The sequence below is a fragment of the Falco naumanni genome, chromosome 11 (genome assembly GCF_017639655.2).
Source record: "Falco naumanni isolate bFalNau1 chromosome 11, bFalNau1.pat, whole genome shotgun sequence".
Classification (NCBI taxonomy): domain Eukaryota; kingdom Metazoa; phylum Chordata; class Aves; order Falconiformes; family Falconidae; genus Falco; species Falco naumanni.
In genome coordinates, this window is record NC_054064.1 from 18380872 (window position 1) to 18402125 (window position 21254).

At 44.4% G+C, this 21254-nt stretch overlaps 1 protein-coding gene and 1 long non-coding RNA gene across 2 annotated transcripts in view; one reads left to right on the forward strand and one right to left on the reverse strand.

The window, feature by feature from the left end:
* Positions 1 to 11570, forward strand: part of LOC121095345 — a 296583-nt gene extending 285013 nt beyond the window's left edge. The window contains exon 17 of the long non-coding RNA XR_005830073.1: positions 11369 to 11570. This is a non-coding gene — a long non-coding RNA (uncharacterized LOC121095345). The remainder of the gene's footprint in view (positions 1 to 11368) is intronic.
* Positions 140 to 16548, reverse strand: LMO4 (LIM domain only 4). The gene is made up of 6 exons (XM_040609969.1): positions 16407 to 16548; positions 15040 to 15193; positions 12547 to 12785; positions 5574 to 5670; positions 5062 to 5217; positions 140 to 913 (listed from the first exon to the last, which is right to left on the reverse strand). The coding sequence occupies exons 3-6, from the start codon at positions 12780 to 12782 to the stop codon at positions 905 to 907; spliced, it is 498 nt and encodes a 165-aa protein (XP_040465903.1). The 5' UTR covers positions 12783 to 12785; positions 15040 to 15193; positions 16407 to 16548; the 3' UTR covers positions 140 to 904.
* Between the last annotated feature and the right edge of the window lie 4706 nt (positions 16549 to 21254).

Sequence of the window (21254 nt, forward strand, 5' to 3'; positions counted from 1 at the left end):
CCAAAAAGCTAATTCTAAAGGTAATTGACAATTAAGGTAATGACTGCGTAAGTTACAGTTTCAGAATAATGTTTTGAACGTAGGGTTTTAAAAAAAAATAATAAAAGCAAAGCTTCTAAAACCCATACTCAGTTCAGAGTTGTTTGTTTTACTTTTTTATTATTTAAATACACCATACTAGAGCAAATGTCTCTGAAAATATCACAAATAAAAGATTTTTCTTCATTCAGCAAATTAGAAGTAGGTGAAAATTTCTACACAGTAGCTGCTATGAGCCTGACTTTTTTTTTTTCCTTTTTCTTTTTTTTTTTTTTTTGCCATGGGAAGTAGCAACATTAGGACAAAAACACTTACATGCATACATACATTGTATTTTACAGAGATACAATAAAAGTGTTTGTGATAGAATATCACAAAAGCCACATCTTTATCTCATGTTCAGTTTGATTGAAACACATTTCCTTACAACACTTAAATATACAAAGAGCAAATAGAATGTTGTTAAGGTAAAACACAGGGTACAAACTGGCCAGTGCCCTGCTAATTGTTAATGAGGGTAGAAAGCAGATTTCAATGCTTCTTTTAATTAGCTTCATTAGTCATCTTCCCCCCCCCCACCCCCCCACCCCCCCCGCCCCCCCCCAGATGTCCTCCGGTGGATCTTTTTTCATTTTCTCTACAGTCTCCCATTAGCCCAGGTTCATGGAGTCCTTAATGTTCATATTCAGTCATTTTAATACACCAATAAATGTGGGAAGGGCAATCAAGAATAAAGAAGGTGCAATGGTATGGAGCTGGCATTGATGCTAGCTACAAAGGTGACTTGTCTACTTGGAGACATGGGATCCATCTGTGATGAACAAAATTTGAGATGAAGGCACGCATTCTGCATTACTCTGACCTTTTAGCAGACCTGTAAGAAATAAAAATGGGTATCTTAGCTAGAATACTAAATTTGAGATAGGAAACTACAACATGACTGCTTTTGTCTTTTCCTTATTCACTAATCTCTTTTTTATTAGATTACTTTCCAACTGTGACTTGATTAAGGCATTCTACACTATCCATTCACACTGCTAATGTTTCAACTTCAAATAGCAAAAAGCAAACATTTTCCGTGGTTTCACTACTAAAAGGGGCGGGGGGGGGGGGGAGGGGGCGGTGGAGAGACGACGACGACAACAATAAGTAAGTGTACTTTCTGGTAACAAATTGTACAGTGAATAAGGTGGTTTTTCTGGGCCCCTTTTAAAAGGGAAGAAACATTATGCCATGCCTTTGAAGAAGCCAGTAATATGATCTTATAATTGGAAGAAATAGTGTGTAAAGCAAATAAGAAGTACAGCCAATATCCTCCCAAGGCAACTTTGGTTAATATGCTGCATTGCACAAGAGCTAAATATAGATATTTCAGGATTCCCCCCCTCCCCATTTAAAATTCCTCATCTGGTGTGTTAGTTAATGTTACATAAACATTTTAATATATGAAGTCAAACGTGCTTTCACACTGGTGTTAATGAATTGTGATAATTAAAAGTGTCTAACTCAATAAAAATCTAAACCTTCACGGATAAAATAGAAGTGATCATCCAAAGTCTTCAAATACAATCTGTTTGCAATTACCAAAATGAAATAATATATATTAGATTTTTATGGTTTTTAAATGACATTTTGTGCTTCACAGGAAGTTCTTTTTTCACCCTTTCTCTAAGTTACTAAAAGCCTGAGGTCTATTAGTAACTGCAACCCCCCACTTTCAAGCTAATTAAAGTAGTAGAAGCTTGGAGGTTTAATTCCCCAGAGCTGAAGCTCAGTGTGAGAAAGGTAATTTGTCTGTCCAGAACAAAGATTAGGGAGCAGCCAGCAAGCATATTTAATAAATGAGCATCAAATATCTTCTACTATGGACACAGACAACACCAATTATGTAACTACAAGGGAATTGTTGAGTGATATGTAAACTAGAAGATTTTTCAGATCTTCTCTGAGATACGTAATCTAACTCATACTTTATTTAGAAGTATAGAAGCTGAAGACAACTGTTTGCTACAAACATTGCCAACTGGTGGAAAATTGAATTTTAGTAGGTGGTAATACCATTGCAAATAAGAAATACTACAGGAATACTACCGCTACCAGAAAAGCATAGAGAATTCTCGACAATACAGCCCCTCCAAATGAAACAGCACACAGGACGTCACAAACTAAGAGTTTGCGTTCTGCAGGCAAGCAGTACCAAGCTTGGAGAAAACGGGTTTTTTTAAAACTACACAGCAAGCCATGGGAAGTTACAATTTACATGCATTAATTGCCTCAGGGAAGCAAAAGGCAGGAATAGCCAATGTCACTGCATTTGCTTCCTTAAAAAGAAAAGCAAGTTTTTAAACAAAGTTAGGTCATGCAACCCTTTCTGCCTGCACCAATCACCCATAGGTATTAACCTGTGAACCATATTAAGACAATAGTGAGTTCGTAACTGCCACCTTCACATACACAACAAAAATGTGTTTTAATGCTGGCAGTATGTCTCAATCTCTTCAGTTTAATAAAAAACCCTGTGAATGTTCTACGTCTATGATCTCCAGTAGCAGAATAACCTGGAGACTGATTGATCTTTAACATTTAACAAAAAGTATCTGTTACAGCCAACTCTGTCATAGTGGAAGAACATTTTTAATTAGCGGCCCTAAAATACACAGCTTTCTGGAAAACATCTCTGATGTAAACATCTTTAGACTACTAAAAAGCCAACATAAAAACCCCGACTCGTTTGGCAATTGCCCCTGTAGCTTCTAAAACTCCAGAAACCTGACAAATCTATGAATTATGAACTTGTCTCCTCAATTACATTTCAGTTTTCTGGGGTTCAGGTGGGGTTCTCCTCTCAGTAGGAAAGCTTACACCATTTCCTAGAGAGATTACGTTACAAAAAAAACCCACAAAAAAAATTCTCCCCCCAGCAATCTCCCTAATTAATACCTCTTCAATGCCTCATCATGGACTGTAGCAATGCATTTAATAGTCGGTGACAGGAACTAATAAAAGCCTGTTCTCACCATTTTCTCTGCATTTAGCTTCTACCAGGTGTCTACAGTTGTGAGCTCTGCAAGCCTGGTCCAATTTTACTTCTCTTTTCCATGTTCTATGTTCCTCATCATGTCTACTGCTTTTATTGCAACTAAATCACTTTTATGTTTTGCTAAGGCATAGTAAGAAACTGATAAAACTAAATGACAATTTAGACACCTATTTGAAGTTACATTAAACTTTACATTCGTAGAAGACAAGTGGATAAACCACTCTCTCAGAATGGTAAACCTTTTACTGCAGTGTATAAAGATGAATGGTTTTACCTATATTTTGAAATGGGATACCTATAAATATTCATTTAACAGATTCACTGCTAGCTAGTCTATATTACAGATTTGTTTCATTAAAATTCACAACAGCATAAATCTATGAATCTTTAACTGTATTTGTACTTCCTTGAGAAGAAGCTGCACATTCTCCTCCAATCTTAATTATCTTTGTTCTGCCTAACTATATAGGACTTTTGTACTCAACTCCCTCATCACCTCGATTGACAAATTAAGTAAATAAAAAAGGTCCATGCTTTATTTTGATGTAATTACATTCACTGTATAAGACCTGAAATAATACTTAAAATTAATCAGCAAATTTATGCACAGAAAAAAAAAGCAAACACAGATATTGAAATGTAGCAACACAACAAAAAAATCATGGAAATGAAAAAAACAGGTTGTGTTTTCTTGGACGTATTTCTCTGCTAACTAAAAGCACTAAAAAATACTCTGTACATTACAGAATAGATCAGCCTAGCATTTTGTCCCAGATTTTTTTAATCTTCCGAATTCCTATTTGCAGATAAATGTTATTTTTTGTGATCCTTACAGACATTAATGAAGTTCCTATTGTAAATCTATAAAGAATTACCAACTGAAGTGTGCACTTTTTGTTTCATTGCAATAACTCAGTGCTGTGTGATTGCCTGGGTTAATGATGAAAAAGTCAAATATACTATCAGAGCTGATGGAAAAATCTATCACCAATCTGAAATTAAAATTCATCTGTGGTCAATAAGATTTAATATCCATGCAAGTGGCGCTGTAAAGAGTAAATGAATCAATGTCATCAATACATAATCAGTATGAAATATGATGTGAATAAAATTATGTGCAAGAGTCATACATTCACTCTTTTCTGGACCAGGGTGGAATGAACAGTCTCTTAACTCAAGGTTGACAGTAATTGTTACAAATTAGGCACAGCAGTTATCAAAATGCACTCACTTGCATAGCTTTAGGACTTATTAAGGAGATTAAAATAGATCTAAAACTATCTAGTTTCAGAGTTACAGGACAACTGTTGATCTGAATTTTTTTCCCCTCCTTTTTCTCTATATGATTTGTACAGTCATTATTTACTCATTTAGCTAGAAACCAAGAGCTATCAACCACAGAGATACACAATCTCTAGTTGAGCTATTAGTGTTATGGAGCGATAAGAAAATAGCACTTTGGTTTTTAAATCTGAGTTATGACATACAAAACAGACAAGAAAATACTTCTGAAAGAGTACCCCAGCATGCCTCCTCAACTAAAACCTTAATATTAAAGTGAAATGCATTGGTTTAGTTCAGGAACCTTCTCTTCACAAGACATTTATTTCCATATTAAAGGATCTAATTTTTCTCCCACAGAAACCTGCTCTCTTGGAGCCCTTAATTTCAAGATTATGAATTAAAATACTTCTCTTTGTTAAGAGTTTATATTAACGCATGCTCTCCATTTCGCTTTGTACATAAGGAGTTCAACAGCTTTACAGATACACATGCCCAAACCAAAATAAACTGACCCACCCTATATGTCGTATTTAAGGGGTTAGTATTTTCTCCCCATGCCCCATGCCTAAGTTATGTAGGGTAAGTTCAGTTACTTAAGGGTCTCCTTGCAGGGGTGGGGAATGTCCGCTATTAGAATGAAAAGAAATTGATCTTCATTTAGCTCTAATAAAGCTTATTAGTAATTGTTGAGTATTCACCTTCTGGTCTGGCAGTAGTGGATTACTCTGAAGTGAATTCAAATGGCCATTGATGAGAGCTGTAGGTCTATCATGTTCACAAAATAAACTGCCATTGATGTAGTGAAACCGATCTCCGGGGACCAGGCGATTCCGGCAGGTAGAGCATGTAAAACACTGAAAAAGGAAAGAGACAGCAAGTGAAACTACAGCACAAATTAAGTATGCTGCAGGTTTGAAAATTACACTTCAGAGACTGCAAGTACAGTTGAGATATGGAGCTGCTTGGTTTCTAGCATCTCCAAATATGGCATTAGTCTTACCTGTTGGGACTATGCAGTACATAACTCAAGTATAGTTTTACCGATTACGAGGGAACAAAGCTACACACTGAGGGAAGCTTTATAATATATACTCATATTTCTAGTTATTGCTTTGCATTTCATTCATAAGCAAATGCAGATTTTTATACTAAAGAAGCACGGCAGTACTAATCGGCTACTAAAAAAAAATACACAGGAAAACCCCCTCACCTTAAGATGATAGACGTTGCCCTGTGCTCTCATGACCAGCTCACTAGCAGGAATGGACTGTCCACAGGCACTGCAAGCACCACTATTTCCAAATAACCTGAAACAGAGGTGATGATCATGAATAATTTAATACACAGGAGGCTCTGAGCATTTTTGCGCATCACTGCAATGGTTTATTACACAACTATTTCAGACTTCTGACCCCTGTCTTCCAACTTGCTTACGTGTCATAATATGAAAAAGTATGGTTTTGTGTAACAACTGGTGCCTTCACCCTACCTTGGATGTGGCTACACAGGATTTAATCAGAAATATTGACTTACACCTCTAGAAACACAAACAATTCTGTACTACACACATTTTATCAGATTACTGGGTTCATCATAAAAAAAAGATACAATTCATGACTGGAGTTTAAATGCATTGTGTCCTTGAAATTATATGAAGAACTCTTTTGTACTTTAATCATATCTTGAGATATGAGTCATCAAAAGGGTTAAGAGGATTTGATTGTATATCTAAGAAGACATCATGCTCAGTGTATTGAAACTCCAGTAAACCTCCATCAGCGCAGAGTTTCCATTAGAAACTCTCTGCTATCCAGGTTGATATATAATGTGTATGGGTTAACCTTTTCAATCATGGTGTCAACACTTTAGATTTGCCTCTGCTCATCTCTTTCATCCTAACCTTCTCTCTCTCTTGATAATGAAATGCTTGCTCCAACTTCCCCCTATCTGCTCCTGAGTCCACAATTTAGATTACTTCATCTCTGCTAGCAACAAACTGAATGAAATTTCGATTTGAGCAGAAAGTAATTTACCGGGATCTGGACCCATTTGTCATCATATCTCTCTGGGTGTTTGCTGTATCACTGCAGTTTTCCTATGCAATCAAATGAGACCACAACATCTGCCATTGGGGGGGCACACGCAGTGGGGGGAGGGGGGAAATAGGCAGAAGAGTGGTGAAGAAAAATATATACATAATTCTTCAAATCCATTTAAAGGCACAACGCATCGATTCAAAATATAATACAATAATGATTATTGAGTTCTACTTTTACAGGCTGCGTTAGCTAGAATTAGAAAACCTTTATTTGCTTTTGCGCGTGTCTCTAATATACACAAATATTTATAAAGACTACTACAATCATTTTGCAGCAAAAAAGGAAACTGAACTAGCTGGCAGGGTCACAGACCCACTTTTCTGCACGATGTAAAACATAGTAATAGGATTTGCAAATTAGCGTATTGGTGTCATAATAAATATTAATATTTGCATCTCCTTCCTGTCCAAATAAAGTCATAAAATTCTGTTTGTGTCAACCTAGGAGACGCATTACAACAGAATACCCGTAATCTGAATGATTGCAGCGTGCCTCTGTATAAAAATAATTGCTTTGAATTTTCAGAATCTGAGCTTGCAGAGGAGGCTTGTCATGTTCAAAGTACTAATTTGCTGTCGCCACTTTATTGAAAATAGCCTGTAAGTTGTTATTAAATGTATCGACTGAACGACAAAGAGAGTAGTAAAACTGCCCCTTAAGATGGCTTTTAATAGGAAGCTGAGAAACAAATTTTGCAGCAGCATCGATTTGAAGAGTTCAATCAAAACTCCATTTCAAAACTAATTAGTCTGAGATCCACGACACATTGACACGTTCTTGCAGAATCACAGTGGTTACAAAGGGAAAGCTGAACTAATACATTGTCAGGACCTCCAGCCAAAGGGACTAAACTGTCTGGAAACTATGGGTCCATTATTAGGGCATCTTCTAAATCAGGACCAGTTCCGAGTAGTTACGTGATGTATTGAGGTTACTTCCAAAGCTTTACGATACGCATTTTTCTTCCTCCATTGTTACTAGCAATGAAGTTGGCACACAGAAAAGGTGCACAGGAAGCACAGCAAGAGGAGGCAGCAAGGCACTGTTACATTTCTAGAGCAAAGATCCGAAAACCTAGGGCAAGGGGGTAGCTTCAAGGGTATTGCTGGGTAGGGTGGAGGAAGGAAGGAAAAGATGAAGACACTGTCACTTGTCGAGGAGAATCTGAACGTAGCGAGTGGTTTCTTTTCCTGCAATCCCCATACAATTGCACCACCCAATTGAAAACACAGCTTTCAGAACAGTGATCTCATTGCACTACTTGTCTTCATCAAGCATTCATTTGTTATACAATTCTCTCTGATGAGAAGTGGTCGTGCACCCTGAATGACTGTGAATCCTAATAAATGAAGTCAAACTCATCCAGAGGCTTTCCACACATCTTGGGTTTTCCCTAAGCATGTTCCCAGAACAATTCTGGTTTGGAAAGTCACTTCAGCCGAATCTTCGGCTAAAATTCCTAAAAGTTACATGCCAAGTCAGAACACGTTTCCACAGCTTTCTATTATGTACCAGGAAAATGAAGCTTATTCTTCCTTCTCTAGTTTTACGGCTTTGTTCTGTAAAAACCTTTTTCCTGTTAATGGTCTATCTTTTAAAAAAATGTTATTCCTCCTTACCAGTAAAGGAAGTCTTCCACAGTAACTATTCGTTACTGAAAAAGTTGTTTCACATGGCTTCTGAGAGGCTGGAGAGCTAATTATCTAACCAGGGGGACTGTCCAGGACAGTATTTGATTTAAAAGGCTTGAGGCTTTAGGTGCTCAATTAAGTAGCTATCGGTCTCAGACTGGACTTCAATGGGCTCTTTTCTCTTTAACTGCAGCAATGGGTAGAGATACCCCAGGTCAGGCTAATTAAAGCCAGGGGACTCTTTAATTGTGATGACAGAATTGGTTTTAGTTTCCTCTTTGGGTCCTCAGTCCAAGAAGGTCATTAATATTTCAACATTTGGGCAATGCAATCAATCACAAACATCAAGAGGTTCCCTATACGGACAAGGCAGCTCTTCTACACTCAGCAGCATTTTACTGAGCCACCTTAAATTAACTACTGTGTGGTTCCAACACAGCATTCCCTACACCCCCAAACACTCCTGGTGTTTTGGTTTGGGGTTTTTTTGTTTGTTTTTGGTTTGGGGTTTTTTGTTTTTTAGAACTTCCACAAGAGTGGGAACGAAGGCAGCAAGAAATCTTTTCAGCCCAATTTCTCATCTTGCTGCTCAAAATTCAGTATCGATAGAAACACATCTCTAGCAACTTACAGAAACAAAATAAGGTTCCAGTTGTTTCCAAAATTGTGGAGACAGATTTAAGTGCTCTGATTCTTTCACAACAGGGTGCACATTTGTGCCCACATATATATGTAACTCCAAGCCCTAGCAAAGAGAAATGCACATCCAGACCTACTGATCCAGAAGCGATTGGTGTTTCTGTACATTCCCTATATTTAATCTAAATTCTGCACCAGCTATATTAAATGTAACAAAGAAAGGCAACACAGAAATTATGCCTGGAGCCAAGTCCATTAAAGGTACTTCAGAATAACTAGAGACCAAGCACCTTAAAAGCACCAGAAGCTATTGATACTTAAAAGGGGGGCTGTGCATAATGGCAAGTGCTGCATTAGAGAAGGGGAAGGAGAAAAAAAAAAAAAAAAAAAAAAAAACAGCCAAATTACGCTTGGTTAATTCAGAGTAACAGATCTGCCCCCAAGTGAATTGGAGGCCTTGAATTAATTCTGTTATGACAAATCAAGATAAACGTTCCCCCTAAATTGCATGCGATTTAATTAATTTTTGAGATCCTGGGTTTTTTTTTTTCCTAGCTAATAGTTCACATGCTCCTGTGCTGTCATTGTGCTTGAGTGGGCAGACTTCAAAGTGATATTAAATAACCAACTATTAGATTTACCTAGCACGTCCTATTGGAAAAGTGCCATTTAATTACCTAGCCTGTTCAATTAAAGGGACAGCATTCCCTGAATATAGCAGCTTGCCGCTGATTACCAGGGAAATGAACTCGCAGCCCGGCGGCCCCCTCCCCGGCGCGGCGCGGCCCCTCTGCGGCTGCGGGCGGGCGGCCGGGGCGCCCCGCCGCCGGGTCCGGCTCCCCCCGCCCACGGGGCCGGCCGGGCTGCGCCCCCGCCGCTGCCAGGAGCGGGCGCCTGGGGAGGGGCCGGGCCGCGGGCGCTGCCCCTTTAAGACGCGCCTGGGCAGCCTCCCCCCTTCCCCTTCCCCACCACTCCCTGCTCGCTCTTAGAGGCCAATTTTGTTAATTAAATGTTTTGTTTGCGACGCGGCTCTCATTCATTTCGGACACGTCATTCCGAGCAGATCTAAGCCAGGGACCAGATCTCATTAGATAAAACCTATCAGAACTAAGAGAAAATGGAGGAGACACTAATTAAAGCTTTTAATTGTGCGGATTCGCTGCCACGCTGCTGCTTTATCTGGCATCTTAAGGTTGGGAGGGCTGCGCTCCGCTCCCCTCCCTGCAAGCGCTGCTCGCCGTGGGGAGGGAGGGGAAGGGACCGGGGGTTTCGCCTCCCTCTCTTTTCCCAGGAACCTTGGCTTTCAACGAAAGCTGCGGCCGTAGCTACACGGCTAATTTGTTGCCGGGGGGGTGGGGGGTGGGGAGGGGAAGGGGAGTGTTGCGTTGTTTAAACAACAACCAAAAAACCCCACGTACAACCTCAGGCGGCTAAAAAGCTCATTAATAAATAGCCCCGTGGTCCTGGCCCGAAGCAGGCAGGTCCCTTTCACCTGGCGCCTGCCGGGCCCATCAATCCCCTTTCTCATTTTGTTGGCAGAGTCTCACCTGCCCCCCCCGCCCCCCCCCATTAAGAGCCGTGTCCGTGGCTCTGGCCTGGGGAGGGGAATGTGCCACCGCAGAAGCCCTACAGGAAATTAAGAGGGGGGAGGATGGCGGAGGGGAACTGGAGAGTCGATGCCAAAGGGGTGGCATCGCCTCCACAACCAAACAGGCCATTTCACACAAGAGAAGGGCAGGGGCCTCGCTCATGCCACCAGGACCCACGTGGAAACCTGCGAAGTCCATTTCTAGCAGGAAAGCTCCAAGTTAGCTCGGCCCTGGCAGGGCCAGGCCGTCCTACCCCATCTTGAGTGTACGGTGTCCAGTTCAAGTTTCAGCAAGCATCTGTCAGAGTTATTTTTGCAAGTCAAATTACACAGATCTAAAGAGAAGTCAGGCGATAGAACAAGGAGATCAATTCAAAACCCTCATCTGATAAAGCATCCTATTCATAATCGCCTACATTAAAATAAACGAGTATTAATTTTTGGCAACACAAAACCAGAGGACTGTGATAAGCTTGCCTGAACTTGCCTCTGGGATACAGTGGACGTATCTTCTCTTTTTAATTAGTAGTAATCAGACATGAGGGTTTGTTTGATGGTGTTGGTCGAGTGATGAATCTGTACTATTCAGTGCATCTTAACAGTAGTGTCAATTTTTCCACTTCAAACGAGACTTTCCCTAACACCGTTCTGCTCTATTTAATTACAATTCTGCCAGGCTTAGGCTTGTTGCTTAGGATGATGACCGAAAAGCGCCATTAAACAACCCCCACCCCCACTCCACCCCGCCATGTGCTGATTTTCTAGCATTTCTCTCTAAAAATATCTCTCAAACTAGCAAAGCTAAGGTTCTCATTCCTCAAAGATAGTGAGGGCTGTCTTTGATCTATTTAACTGACTGGAGATGCAGCCACGTATCAGGACAGAGGCTGCACTATCAGAGTAATCAAGCCTTAACTCTGTCCTTTTAGACCAAGGAGGTCTCCATACATACGCACACATCAGTACAGTCACAGATCTGTGAAACAGAAGTTTTACAACATAAGCAAACTTGTAACCTTTGATGGCTGATTTTTCTTTTTTCCCCCAGAAAGAAATGGAACTTGTTGGCCATCAAGGAGAAGGAAAAACCTGGGTTAAACTCTTGACATTTACTGTAAATGAGAAGCCAGAAGCATTTAAACAAAACACAATTTGTTTTAACTGTTTTGGTTATGCTGGGAAGGTATGGGGCTTTTTTGTTGTTTTTTTTAATTACTGAATGTTGAAATAAAACACCTCCTTGAAGCATTCATGTGCATCAGTCTATCAAACCATTTACTCAAATTAAATGTGTAATCCTTCAAAATGCCTCCTTTTAAATTAATGAGTTTAAGTAGCTTGAGTTCACCTGAAAAGATCGTACGGGCACCTGACCTCATGAATTCTTTCTATTAATTATATTGGAAACTTGTTGGAAGGGATACTCTGCATAATCTCACTGTACCCCAACAGATGCGAGATTAATAAGGCCTAGTTCCCCTTACCCAAATCTGTGGCATTTAAAGCAAACAGCTTCAAAAAAGAAAGAGGTAAGAAATAGAGGGCAAAAGTGTAACCCTCCTATCCTCTCCTCTGCATTTTCTGTTCTGGAAGTTAAGAAGAACGTCAGTTCAAAGGCTCTCTGTAACAATGCGAGGACACACGTTATACTACTGTTTTTGGCTATAAGAATCGGTGGCCCTCCAACTGACGGTTAATCAGCTCTTTCACAAGGAGAACAGAGAATGAGTCATTCTGTTTCCACTCAAAGGAGTTTAAAGGTGCTTATGTAAATATCATAATTAATCAGATACTAAAGGCAGGCATTTCATTATTTAGCACCTCTGCCACAGCCTTATTTAAGCCCTACTATTTTAACATTTACCGTTCAGATATGCACACTTCTCCTTCAACACTACAACAAAGCAGATTAATTTAGCCTCTCTGATTGCTGTTTATTTTTAGTTAGGACTTGTTTTGTGCTGACAAACCACTTTAAAGTTACAAGTCGTGGTTCCACACACACACCCCCCCCCCAACTCTTCCCTCCACTTGGCAGTCGCAACTGCGCCCTGGGCTAGGCGCTAACATCCGCACCCGCACGTCTCTCCGCTCCTAATGAAGGCGCGATCCTGAGCCAGCCCACCCCACCGCCAGAAATAAGGGGGGGCAACAAGGGGGGAAAGGCAGGGTGCAGGGGGGAAGTAGCCCCTCGAGGCTGGCCGCTGCGCGCCGCTGGCGCCTCACCTGATGTAGTCGTTTCTGCAGAGGATCATGCCGCTCTTGGTGTAGCAGGAGGTGCCGATGTCCCCCAGCTGCGCCTGGCAGCAGGAGCACTTGAGGCAGCGGCTGTGCCAGTAGCTGTCCATGGCGTACAGCAGGAAGCGGTCGGCGATCTTCCCCCCGCAGCCGGCGCACCTCTTCCACGAGAGGGAGCCCGCCGTCACCGGGGGCGGCTGCGAGCTGCCGCCGGGGTTCACCATGGCCTGCGCGGAGAGAGGGGCGGAGGCGGGTCAGCCACGGCCGGCGGCGACCCCGCACCCCGCGGGGGCCCCGCCGCGCCGGGGGACACGGGGCAGGCCCGCGGCCGCGCAGCTGGCGGGGCACCGGCGGGCGTGGGGGGCACAGCGCGCCCCGCCGCCCCCCCCGCTCCGGGCTTGTGCAGCTGCAGCTCACAAGTCAGGAACAGTCCCGGGGTTTGTTTTGCTTATAAAAAAAAAAAAAAAAAAAGTGTGTGAAGAGTGAAAAAAAAAAAAAAGTAAAGTTGTGAAACTGGTTTTTCAGTCTAGGAGAGACTCTGCAGGCTCGGGGCGGTAACGAGGGGCTCGGGACCGGCCGTCCCGACATCGGGATTTTATATTTTTGGTGGTTTGTTGTTTCATTTTGGAGACTTCAAAACACCAAGAGAAAACACTCCAGACTGAGGACACTGCCCTGAATAATAGATCATTGAACTTTAGGACGCCTGTTAACTTCCTACACAAACATACTCAACTTTTGTCTCCCTAATCTGCCCTTGATCAGCAGTTTAAATGCTAAAGCTTTGTTACCCAAAAAAAAAAAAAAAGTTTACCGACCATAGGAAAGCAGCAGAATAATGAAGTGCACCGCTCCGGCTGGAGTTACTCTGGACGCCCCAAAACTGCTACTAAGGGCATTTTTCACTTTCTAATAAATGCTTTATGCAAGCAGGACAACCGAGAGATAATATAGGAATCAATTCATAAAGCTTAGTCTAAACCGATTAATTTGTTGCCTTCAATCCAGAGTCCAATAAACTCCCGGTGTTCCTCCAGTCACTTATACTATAAAAAGATCAAGTTATTTACTGCCAATTAAGCAGCATGTTTTGTCTTTGTCCTTTGTAAGCCGTATGTGCTCATGCCGAGGCATCTGGCTATCTGCTAAGGACCTTCAGACCGATACCTCCAGAGCAGCGAGGACGAACTTTTCCTGCCACTGGCCCAACTCGGCTGCAGCAGCAAGAGAACTGAGACCGATTTTAAACACACATTTCCTCAGAAAGAGTACCTGGAGGTATGTCCAGTGACCGCACAATAAACCAGAACTGCACCAATTAAGCTGTAACAAAAACCCCGAGACTTTGGAAAGAAAACCACTCTAAAAGCCATTAGCATTGCATTTATCCGAACGCATCATATACCTTTATGTAAATTGATTTCTGATGCATTTGTTCAAGGAATTGCCTTTTGTTACAGTTTCCAGCTACAGCCTAAATGAATCTGCATTTCCTGCTTCGAGTCTTTAAACCGTTTCCCTACGCTTTAAATCACTCCGGATTTCTTAGAAGAAAGACTCCATGCCACCACCTTAGCCCGTCTTTGTCGAAGGCAAATATATATAAATATAAACCGGGAAACGTTACACTGAGAAAACCATCCAGTAACCCCATTAAGCTAAAGCTCTTAAGGACAAGCAATACCTTAATGCTGATTAAATCTAAAAAGATGAATCAAGAGGACTGACCAGAAAGTGACTCCCTTGATAACTAAGGACGGGCCCTCATCAAGTTTCATTTAGAGTTGGGGGGGGGAAAGCTTTTAAGTTAAATAGGCTTACTCTAGTAATTACACAGCCAAGCAATTTAGGTCCTGGGATAGGAATCAGTGAAATAGAAAGCAGAGCTGGAAGCTAAAGGCAAAATACCGCCCCCCCACCCCCCTTTTAACAGCGTCTCTGGTGTTTTTTTAATGGAGACCAAGGGAGGGACAAGCGGAGAGCTGGCAATTTGTAGTGCAAAAATGGATGCTTAATTCATGTCTTGGTTTTAATTAGGTGATTCACCGGATTTCTCCTGGATTGAAACAAAAGACCGTGTGGGGGGCAGGAAGGGAATTGGAGAGAAGAGAAATAGAGAGCTCACTTTGATCTTTTCTGCCACTGTTTCAGAATAGTGTTTACTACGGGGGAAGCGGGTGCCCCAGCCCCCCCGCCCGTCCCCCCCCCCGGCCCCTCCATTCACAGCCGAGGCGGGCAGAGCCCTTTCCCGGCGGCAGCTGGAAGAGGGGAAGGAAAGCCGCCCTGAGCGGCGGCCGCCGCCAGGCTTTGTACGCGGGGGCCGCGACAATGCCCGGGGCCCGAGGCTCCCCCGGCGCCCGGGGCGCCCCGCTCGGCCCCTCCGCCGCGGCGGCAGCGCGGGACGGCGGCGGGCAGGGGGCGCGGGCATGCGACCGCGCACACGTACGGGGGAGATAAGGGGTAATTACCGGCACTTCTTACCTGCTTCCCCTCTATATTGCAAAAGGCCGGGGAGCAACGTCGCTCGGGGTGTCTGAGGAGGTCTCCTTGCAAAGAAACAAACACAGCGCTCGCCCTCTCTCTGGCTTTCGGGAGCGCTGGAGGGAGCCCCCCGCCCGGTAAGGGGCAGCCCAGGCTGGAAAAATATAGATATTTCTATGAGAGGCGTCTGCCTGGGTCCTTCCTCCAGCTCCCGCTTCCCGGGAGGGGAGCTGCAGAGCTCAGTCCCTGCCGCTGAGCTGCACACGCAGGGCGCCGCCGCCGCTCGCTGCTGCAATCGCCGGGTAAGTTTGGCAATGTGGCTTCACTTTGTACCGCTTCCCCCCCGCCCCCCCCCCACCACCTCCGCCCCCTTCTCTGGGCTGTGGCGGCTGCCGAGCCTCCCGCGGCGCGGAGCCGGCCGGCCGCGGCCCGCCGAGGCGCCTCAGAGGAGAGGGCGAGAGCCGGCGAGTTTGAGAAGGGCCAGGCGGGAGCTGCTGCCGGGGATCCTGCGGCGGCGGCGCGGGCAGGACGCGGGAGGCGGCCCCTCCGCCCGCCCGAGCGCGTGTGAGGGAGCGAGGGAGTGAGTGCGTGTGTCCCTGCGCGCGCCCGCGCGCGTGTGCGTGTGTGTGTGCGCGTGTGTCCGTGTGCGTGTGCTCCCGCTGCCCCTCACACATGTGTTACTGACAGAGCAGAATCCCAACTACACTCCGGCTCGGCTCCGCCGTCAGCCCGCCGCAGCCAATCCGCCCCCGGCTTGTTCAGGCGGAATAATAAAACCTGCCAATCCCCGAGAAGACAAAGGAATGAGTGAAAGGGGAGGGGAAAAAAAAAAAAAAAAAAAAAAAGGAGAGAAAGGGAGGGGGCGAGGAGGAGGAGGGGAATGGAGAGGAAGGACGGAGTCAGGTGGGCAGCGGTGGCCGCGCCGCCCGCCCGCCCGGGCGCTGAGGAGAGGCGCGCGCGCGGCCGTTGGGGCGCCGCTGGGGCCCCGCCCGCCCCGCCCCGCTCCGCTCCGCTCCCCTCCCGGCCACCAGTTGAGAAACTTGGCGGCGCGGGGCCGTCCCGGCCGCCCCGGGGCTCGGCCGCCGCCGGGGGCAGGCCCACTCCGCCCGGGCGGCGGCGTCCGCCGGAGCTCTGCCCGCGGGCTGGGCGCTCCCCCCGCGGCGGGGCCGGGGGCGCTGAGGGGAGGTGCGGCCCGCGCCGCCCTGCCGGTGCCCCCCGGTGCTGCGGCAGCGTCCTGCCCCCGGGGCCGCGCAGCCCCGTTCGGGGCGGGCTGGCAGCGGGTCCCGCGGCGGGGCGGGGAAGAGGCCGTGAGGGACGTGCCCGGCGCGCCCCGCGGGTGGCGGCGGCCGTGTCGGGCACCGGCTTACAGAAATCCCCCGGTGAAACCGACGAGGCGCTTCGCTGAGGAAGCCGCGTCCGGATCAGGCCCGCTATCATTAGCGCCCTGTAAAGGTTTAGAAGGGTTAAAGTGCCGCAATTGGCCGGCAGCGGCGCGGCTCGTCACTTGGGAAGACCGCTGCGCTCCTGAGGCAGAGGCCCGGGGCTGACAGCCGGTCAGAGGCAGTAACGCTCAGCAGGACACTTAGAACTGCAAACCCCCACGTACCGATCGCACGGCTTTGAGGCCTAAGGCAGCACGCCTGATAAGCGGAAGTACGGCAGTACCGTGCGGCTAAGAAAGACCCTCGAAATGATAAAAATACCCGAAAATGCAACACAATTAGCGGGCGTTACCCTCGCGGGCAGCTCCTCCCTGGGCGCTGTCGGGAGGGCTCGCGGCTGGCGCGGGGCACGCGCGCCCCTGCCGCACCGCGCGCCCCCCGGGGCGGGCAGAGCACGCGCCGCCCGCAGCTGTGCAACAACAGCGAAACTTCCCCGGGCAGTTCGGCGGCTCCAGCCCGCTGACGTCAGCAGCGGCCACCGCAGCGCGGGCGGGGGGGGGGGCGCCGCGGTGCTGCAGCGGCCCGGACCGCGCAGAGGCCGGCGCTGACCGCGGATGCTGACCGCGGCGCGGCGGGGGCAGGGCACCCCGGCACCGCGCGGGGCCGCCGCTGCACGGCTGCTGTCAAATACGCGGTGATGGCAGCGTGGCTGAAGCACGAGTTCGCCGGCTCCCCCTTGTCCGAGCCAACCAAGTACTGCAAACCCGCTCCCGCCGGCGGCTGGCACAGGGCGGTGCACCCGCGGCGGCGGACGGCACCCCGGCCGGCAGCGCTTATTTACAAATACGCGCTGGCACGAGCGCGCGGAGCGGCTTCCCTCTGACGGGCCGGCTGGTAACTCGGGCTGGGAAGCTCGGCCCAGGTGTACGTTAACCACATCGCCACCTGTGGGCCTCCTCCGCTTCTGCATCCCTGGCCTCGGCTGGACCACGGAGGCGGGCGCCCAGTAACCATCTAATCCTTAAGGAAAAAAATGCCTAGCTAGGAAAAACGCACTTGGGGAAAACATAGGATACCGTAGATATGTTTTGTTTCCAATTATATAGCAAGTAAAACGCTGACATTTGAATGGCAGCACAGGTACGACTGAAATGCAGGAGAAAAGTCTGTTTCTGTCTCTCTCTGCAGCCCCCATGCATAAAGCGGTCTGGGAGCTCGCAGACAGCTTCCACGAGGTAAGGCAGAAGAGCACTGGTGGTGTGGTTAAAAACAATATAATTTTTTTTTAGCATAGGTCTAAGAAATATATCATCTGGATGTAATCTCCATGTATGTATTACATTTAAACATACTCAGCAGTTTTACATTTGTTATTTAGGATCTGGTACAATTTAAAATATATAAAGTAACAAGCCATGCTACAGATAATCAACAGTCACTGTTATTCTAGCTCTCTGACAGCTAAGAGCACAAGAATAGAGCAAATGCCAAGCTAAAATAAAATCTAAGTTGTCTAATTATCTAAGCCTGTAATGGCTGGAAGCTACCAAACTCAGACTCTGGAAGAGCCATCAGGACCTCTCCTTGCTGGAAAAGATATTCTACCAAGAAACTCTGCCATAGGTACTAAAATGTTTACTAGTCTTAAAACCGATAGTGATACGAAAAATGGGAATTACCTTCTGAAGGAGCAGAGTTTTAAATGGCTTAATGATGTCTTCCAAATACCATTACAATGTTCATATCTTTTTCTGAAATTTGATCTTCACTAATTTTTGTGATTAATTTTAACAGAGGAAACCTTAACTGAGAGCATTTTGCAGAGCAATATTTTTCTAATTTTTCTTTTGTGCAGCATCTGCTGTTGCTGTGCTGTCATCTTCGTTATGTTTTTCATTGTCTATGTGCCATAATGTAATTAGTTAGTTCAACATCATCTGTGCTATTAGATGAGATGTTTCTATGGTAAGTTAACATAGTTCTGTATAATTGGTAGATTTCAGCAGTAGGCATGAATGTATCCATCAACTTTAGGTCGATTTGAGTCCGCAAGATTTAAATTCACTTGGCATACGTTTTCCTCAAAGACTGTTAATTTTGGCTGAATGGATAAAAAACACAATGCATAAGAAAATCTGGCTGCTTATATCGCGGTACTGTTGGAGTCAGGGAACGGAAAGCATAAAATTGCTGGCTTAGTAGTTGCAATCTGAATGTCTGGAAAATGTTACAGCCTGTGATCCAAATCATTCTTAAACCTAGACATGCCCCTAAGATAGCAGGTAGTCCAGTATTCATCAGGGTTATCTCTCCATTCATGTAAGGAGTCTTGATTCTCTCCCCAAATACTGCATTCCTATGGGTCCTTGACTGTCCTCTTTTCTCATTAGAGAGAAATGTTGAGGCTGCTGCTTTGTCGTGAGATCTTCCATGCTGCACTTTGCTGGTCCTTGTGTCTTGCAAGCTACACCTATTGAACCAACAGTTAGGCTTTTAAAACAAACCCTCTGATCCCAGTCTCTTTGGAAATGGTGATGGAAAATCAACGGCCGTTTGTTACTTTAAAGTGATGCATCCTTGTACTCGCATAGGATCTTCTGGTTTAGGGCTTCAAACAGTTTAAAAATGTGACTGGGTTAAGTATTTAGTATTTAAATTGGATATCCAGTGAAACAGGAGAGTACGTGTCCTTGCAGGAGCTGGGAAGAATCCTGGATGGCTTTAATCTCAGTGTTCTTTTCCAAGCGGTAGACTGTACTGTTTGCCCCAAAGAGCAAGATAATTCACTTTTGGAAATATGTGTACAGATTTTGACTTGCTTATGAATACATGAGTAACTTTATTTACAGGAACCCAGAAACATGGAAGGTAATCAGTAAGCATGGTTCGCTTAGGTAAGGGCTTGCAAGACCCTTTTATGATCACTGCATCTGTAACTTAGGACAGGAGCCAAATAATATAAATGTCAGTAATTATAGATATATATTTATATTAACAATGAAGTCCACTTTAGGAAGAGCTAAGGCTATATTTGTGATGACCTCATATGGCTAAAATTACATTCACTAATTTGTCCTGTACACATTCCTGTTGGGAGGACTGATATATTACCACAAGCCAGGAGCAGCAGAAAGTCCTGGAAGTGAGTTCTGTGACTGAAGTCAAAGACATCGGAGTTTGAAATGATATGTAATTTACGTTTTAAATTAAAAGTCTATAGAGGCCACTAGAATATGCATATGTAATAATAAGTTCACTACATAAAACAATCTTACAATTGGAAATGCTATATGAATTTTGAAAGGGGGATTTACATTCCACAGTCTAATAAAATAAGGCACTTTTTAAGCAAATCAATTATTTTGATATTCTTAAACATATACTGACTGAGTTGATTTTTGTGATGTCATATCTGTAGAGCGATATTTTGTCACAAATACAAACATGAATATTTTTACCATTCAGATGTCGCCATCTTTAAAAAGAAAAAAAAAACCCCTTTGATAAAAAATTAGAACTTACCCTTTCAAGTAAAAAAAATGTTTTCTTCACTGACACTTTTATAGAATTTGCATTAACATGTTGCCCCTCTTCACCAGTCACCATAACAAATGGTCAGATCAGAGGATGGAGCAGCACAAAATGGGACAGGCCCAAGTTACAGATAAAAGTAGCCACTGAGCTACTTTATGTTTACAGAACAAGAAAGATCAACTGGAAAGGATTTTTTTTTTAAAAAAACCTACTAATTTAACTGACCAAAATGCTCTTACCTAATGTAGAGGTACATGTTTATAACACCATCATTTGTGCTTCTGAACATCAGATTTTGTAACAGTATGTTTTTGTTAAATCGCTGCCACTTCTTTTCGGTCAGAATTAACTTCAAAAAATTTCAGCAGAGAAAGCAAACTTGTCTTCTTTTCCCTCTGAGATAGGAAATCATTGAAACATTTAACATTTTCTACTTAGAGCTGTGTATTTTTTTTCTTATAGCCATTTTTAAAATTTCCTTTGTCAAAGGAACATTTTTTGAAGACCGTAACTGCAGTTTGGTATGATTGCTGAAAACAGTCCTGAATTCAGTAAAAACAATGTTCTGAAATAATGTGTTACAATGGAACATGAATACTGAACTCTTGCCTGTATTATTTAATTAATTAGCCAAGCAAATTTAAATATGCAGAAGAAATCAGTATTAGGCCCGAGTGAATAAACAGCATGTTTAATATTTTTTGACGGTGTTGTCCACACATAATACCTTTATAATTGCACTGAAATTATTTTCAAAGATGTGTGTCCAGTAGCAAATCCTATGTCCTTAGAATGTCTGCCTGTTATGAGTGTATCCAGGAAATTAGTTATTTACTGTAACGTGTCATTGTGGAGCAGTAGGGCCGATATTCTTGTGAAGTTCCCGTAGCCTCTGAACGATGCTGGAATTTACAGAAAGGTCCACGACTACTCTTTTCCACCTATTTTGCAGCTATCCAGAGAAGACCCATGTGATAACTGACTTGAGCTATAGTAAAGCAATGGAGAAACATTTGCTCAAGCTGTTTTCTTTGTAGGTCTTCAGGGGAAGTCCATGACCTAGAGTTTCAGAGGATTTTGTTGTATGATACATCATCGATGGGAAGGCACAGTTTTAGCTGATACATCTAGACATTTGTGGTGTTTAGCTAATACATTGAGATGTTTGTGGTACCTGTTTCTGATGGAAAACTGACATTAGCCGTTGTTTCAAAGAGCTGAGAGAAAGCAAGGTACAGACAGAACTGAAACACACGCGTTACAGGAATCCCCTGCTGAAGTTGTCTTTTTAATTTAAAG

Bases quoted from the DNA above. Each gene is read 5' to 3' on its own strand.
- LMO4 (XM_040609969.1), bottom strand. From the start codon at position 12,782: ATGGTGAACCCCGGCGGCAGCTCGCAGCCGCCCCCGGTGACGGCGGGC. The intron at 5,671-12,546 runs GTGAGGCGCCAG...CCTCTGTTTCAG, and splicing joins TGCAGAAACGACTACATCAG to GTTATTTGGAAATAGTGGTG. The intron at 5,218-5,573 runs GTGAGGGGGTTT...TTCCTTTTTCAG, and splicing joins GCAACGTCTATCATCTTAAG to TGTTTTACATGCTCTACCTG.